This window comes from Triticum dicoccoides, chromosome 4A, assembly GCF_002162155.2.
Source record: "Triticum dicoccoides isolate Atlit2015 ecotype Zavitan chromosome 4A, WEW_v2.0, whole genome shotgun sequence".
Taxonomy (NCBI): Eukaryota; Viridiplantae; Streptophyta; class Magnoliopsida; order Poales; family Poaceae; genus Triticum; species Triticum dicoccoides.
Genome location: NC_041386.1, coordinates 557720255 through 557724765, shown reverse-complemented (window position 1 = coordinate 557724765; position 4511 = coordinate 557720255). Strand labels below are relative to the sequence as shown.

Genomic DNA, 4511 nt, shown 5'->3' with positions numbered 1-4511 from the left:
GCGCGGTGGGGCGGCTCCTGCGGCTAAGGCGGCGCGAGGCTGCAGGAGTAACGGCGGGGGAGGAAGAGGAGGGGCGAGAGAGCCAGAGAGGTCGTGCGGTCGTGTGCGGGCAGCATTTTTTTTATCGACGGGGCAGATTAGCGATTGATGGATTCTAGTGGCGTAATGCGTGGTTGGTAGCGTTAAACACCGGATGATTAAGAGCCATTAGATGTTGATGATGGATGGATGTGATTGTTTGGATCTGCCCCTCTCTTTCTTTTATAGTGGTAGTAGATAAAGCATGATGGTCTTCCTATCAAAAGAAAAAAAACACGTAATGTTTTTTTTGAGCATCAGTACAGACACAAGCGCTCATATACACGCGCATACACTCACCCCTATGAACGCACACACGCACACCCTACCCCTATGAGCACCTCCGAGAGACTGAGCCGGCATATCATCTTGAGATTTACGAAGTCACCGTAGGCGCCTCGTCGTCGACGGGAACGTCTCCTCCCACTGAAAGTGTATCGCCGGAAATTCTGAAATAAATCCAGGAATAATGCAAGCACCCAGATTTGAACCCTGGTGGGTGGGGGTACCACTGTCCACCTAACCAACTCAACCACAGGTTGATTCGCAAAAAAAACCACGTAATGTTAATGTTATGTAAAGTTCCTAATCTAACCCTCTCCCCCTGATTTTAACAGGGATGGCCCCTCCTGTTCTAATCTTCAATCCTGACTTGTCACGTTTTATTTGTTACTTAAAATACGCAAAAACTAGCACGTAGACTCTTTTTTAAAATCATGGGGCATCTACAGATTGCTAGGTTGGCCGGTTGGGTTCCCCTTATAACGCACGTTCGTGTGTCCCTCCCACGTACTCGTCGACCTAGCAACTACAGTAGTTTGAACCGCGAGCAGCACGTTGATCGTTTCGGGCATGGCGATCCAGCCGATAACGTGGGTGGTTTTCCTGTTGCTCGCGCTGTCGTCGTCGTGGCCCATCGCGGAGGCGTCGCACCGCGTCTTCCCCGACTTGCAGTCCCTGGAGGCCGAGGGCGGGCGCGCCGTCGACGTCGACGACTCGCTCCGCACCGGCTACCACTTCCAGCCCCCCATGCACTGGATCAACGGTACGTACTTATGTGCAGATTGAATACCTCGCTGATCTTGATCGACATTGTCTTTCGCTATCTTGATTTTTCGATGCGTACGTGTGTGCACTGCAGATCCTAATGGCGTGATGTACTACAAGGGCGTGTACCACCTCTTCTACCAGTACAATCCCAAGGGGGCCGTGTGGGGCAACATCGTTTGGGCGCACGCCGTGTCCACGGACCTCGTCAACTGGGTCATGCTCCAGCCGGCCATCTACCCCACGGCGCCCTTCGACGTCAACGGCTGCTGGTCCGGCTCCGCCACCGTGCTGCCCGACGGCACGCCGGCCATCATGTACACCGGCATCGATGGCGACGGCCGGCAGGTGCAGAACGTCGCCTACCCCAAGGACCTCTCGGATCCTTATCTCCGGGAGTGGGTCAAGCCCGACTACAACCCCGTCATCGCGCCGGGCCCCGGGATCAACGCCACCGCGTTCCGTGACCCGACGACGGCGTGGCGGGGACCCGACGGGCTCTGGCGCCTGGTGGTCGGGACCAAGGACAACCACCGGGGCATCGCGGTGCTCTACCGCAGCCGGGACTTCCGGCGTTGGGTGCCGGTGCGCCGACCGCTGCACCACGGCGACACCGGCATGTGGGAGTGCCCGGACTTCTACCCCGTCACCTCCCATGGCGTCCTTGGTGACGTAAAGCACGTGCTCAAGGTGAGCCTCGACCTAACACGGTTCGAGTACTACACCTTCGGCGCGTACGACCACGCCACTGAGACCTACGTGCCGGATGCGGCGCTCGCAGATGGCAACGACGGGCTCCGCTACGACTATGGTAACTTTTATGCGTCCAAGACGTTCCTCGACCCGGCGAAGCACCGCCGCATCCTGTGGGGTTGGGCCAACGAGTCAGACTCCACGGCCGACGACGTCAGGAAGGGCTGGGCCGGCGTGCAGGCCATCCCCAGGAAGATCTGGCTTGCGGCGAACAGCAAGCAGCTCATGCAATGGCCGGTCGCCGAGGTCGAGTCCCTCCGCGGCAACCACGTCAATATCACCGACAGGCTCATCAAGGGTGGGGACTACTTCGAGGTCCTCGGGCTCACGACGCCGGCGCAGGCCGACGTGGAGGTATCGTTCGCGGCGATGGACCTGGACAAAGCCGAACCGTTCGACCCGGCATGGCGCGGCGCCGACGCGCAGACGGTGTGCGCGGCGCGGGGTGCGGACGTCAAAGGCGGCGTGGGGCCGTTCGGGCTGTGGGTGCTCGCGTCCGACGAGCTCAAGGAGAGGACGGCGGTCTTCTTCAGGGTGTTCAAGGACGGCGACGACGGCAAGCACGTCGTGCTGATGTGCAACGATCCCTCGAGGTCGTCCTACGCCGACCACCTCTACAAGCCAAGCTTCGCCGGATTCATCGACGTCGACATTGTGAAGGCTGGCGGCAAGATACCTCTCAGAACCTTGGTACGTTACACCTACTTCTTTGATTCCAAATTATTTGTCGCAGGTATGAATGTATCTAGATGTATTTTAGTTCTAGATACATCCTTTTCCCCGACAAGTAATTTGGAACGGAGGAAGTAGCTACTGGTAGTACTACATATCAGCATGTTTGGGGGCCAAATGTGTGTACTTTTCTTGATCCGGGCTTCTAGTTTTTTTGTAACTAGCAATTGATGCTCTACGCTGCATTGTGCGCAGATCGACCACTCCATGGTGGAGAGTTTCGGAGGGCACGGCAGAATAAGCATATTGTCGAGGGTCTACCCGACAAAGGCCGTCGGCGACAAGGCGCGCCTCTACGTGTTCAACCACGGCGAGTCAGACATCAAGGTTACGCACCTGAATGCGTATGACATGCGGTCGGCCAAGATCAGCACGGATATCAATCAACTGACCAGATGATCGACGCGCATGATAATTGCACATTTGTATAGCTAGATTATTAGGAAATAAGTATCAAATAACAGACTTGAGGTGTCATGATACCAGAGGCTAGACAGGTTATTTGCTGTGTATCTTTTAGTTACTGCAAACTAGTATGCACTGCATTGATGATGCTCTAAAACTCAAACAAACATTGATGTTGATATTCAAAAGTCAATAAGTTTCCCAGCACTATAAACTCGTCAGTATGAAGGATGCAATCTGTAAAATACCATTAACATCTCAAGAATTGTCTGCAAAAAAGAACGTCACATTCCCTCCCAAGAACATATGCTCAAGGTGAGCCTCGATCTTACGTGGTTCGATTACTACACCTTTGGCACATACGACCATTCCACCGAGACGTACGTGCCCGATGCGGCGCTCACGGACGGAAACGACAGGCTCCGCTGCGACTACGGTAACTTGTACGCATCCCAAACGTTCCTCGACCCGGTGAAGCAACGCCACATCCTATGGGGTTGGGCCAACGAGTCGGACCCCAAGGCAAAATTTATAGCAAAAGGGGAATGCTAAAACTCAGTCGACTAAGACTTTATGAAGTCTCAGTCGACGAGATTAGCTCTCCAGTTTCATCGACCTGTTTCAATCGCTGATGTATTCTTCCTTTTCAAAGCACACTAGGCCTTCCATTACTTGGGTTGTGGGTTGTGGCTTGCGGCCCTTTCTTTTGTGATTGTCTGTTTTTATATTCTCGTAGTCGTCCCATGTAAATATTTGTATGTTTTTTCTTTTTCTTTTTTGCTGGGTTGTGTGCACCGTGTATGTACAGAAGAAAAAAAATTGAACACATAGAAGAAGAAAGTTAATTGGGCAGATGACTTTCTGTTTATGTATACAGTATACATCTGTACTTGTATTTCCATTTTCGATTTTTTTTATCTTTCTTGTTTAGGAAATATGGAACATTTATATTTTTTAGGAACCTACATTTTGACATTGCGTGAACAATTTTTATTCTCACATGTTGTTGTCTTATTTTTTAATTCTGAGATGTGGTTGCCTTTTCTACATGACTTTTGTTTTATTTGCTTATTTGCATCCTGTCTTTTTTTTTACTTTGTTTCTTTGTGTATTACCCAAAAACAAATTTTTATTGTGTTTATATGCTATGTGTCTTTTTTTTCACAGGCGTACACCGTAAAGTTGCATGCCTCACATTAGGCATGCAACTACAAGTGTCGCCCTTGACTACAACTGACCTTTGTTTTGTCGGAGAACAGTGGGAGAGGGAAGGAGTAGTTACATGTTTGTCACTAAACATGCAATTGCAAATTTCGCCCTCAACTGCAACTGCATGTCCACACAAGCGACTACAATTGACTTTTGCTCCATCGATGGGCGGCAGGAGGGGGGTAGTTGCATGCTTCAAACTAGGCATGCAACTGCAAGTGTTGTTCTTGACTGCAACTGCATGTCTACCCACCCGATTGCAACTAAAAATTTTCTTAAGTCGAAGG

At 51.5% G+C, this 4511-nt stretch overlaps 1 protein-coding gene across 1 annotated transcript in view; it reads left to right on the top strand.

Annotated features, from left to right (window-relative positions):
- Window positions 1–1092: 1092 nt before the first annotated feature.
- Window positions 1093–4511, top strand: part of LOC119286747 (beta-fructofuranosidase, insoluble isoenzyme 3-like) — a 10503-nt gene continuing 7084 nt past the window's right edge. Inside the window, exons 1-3 of the mRNA XM_037566191.1 lie at window positions 1093–1123; window positions 1220–2568; window positions 2806–2966. Of these exons, the coding sequence (XP_037422088.1) occupies window positions 1108–1123; window positions 1220–2568; window positions 2806–2966 (1526 nt within the window). The 5' untranslated portion in view covers window positions 1093–1107. The remainder of the gene's footprint in view (window positions 1124–1219; window positions 2569–2805; window positions 2967–4511) is intronic.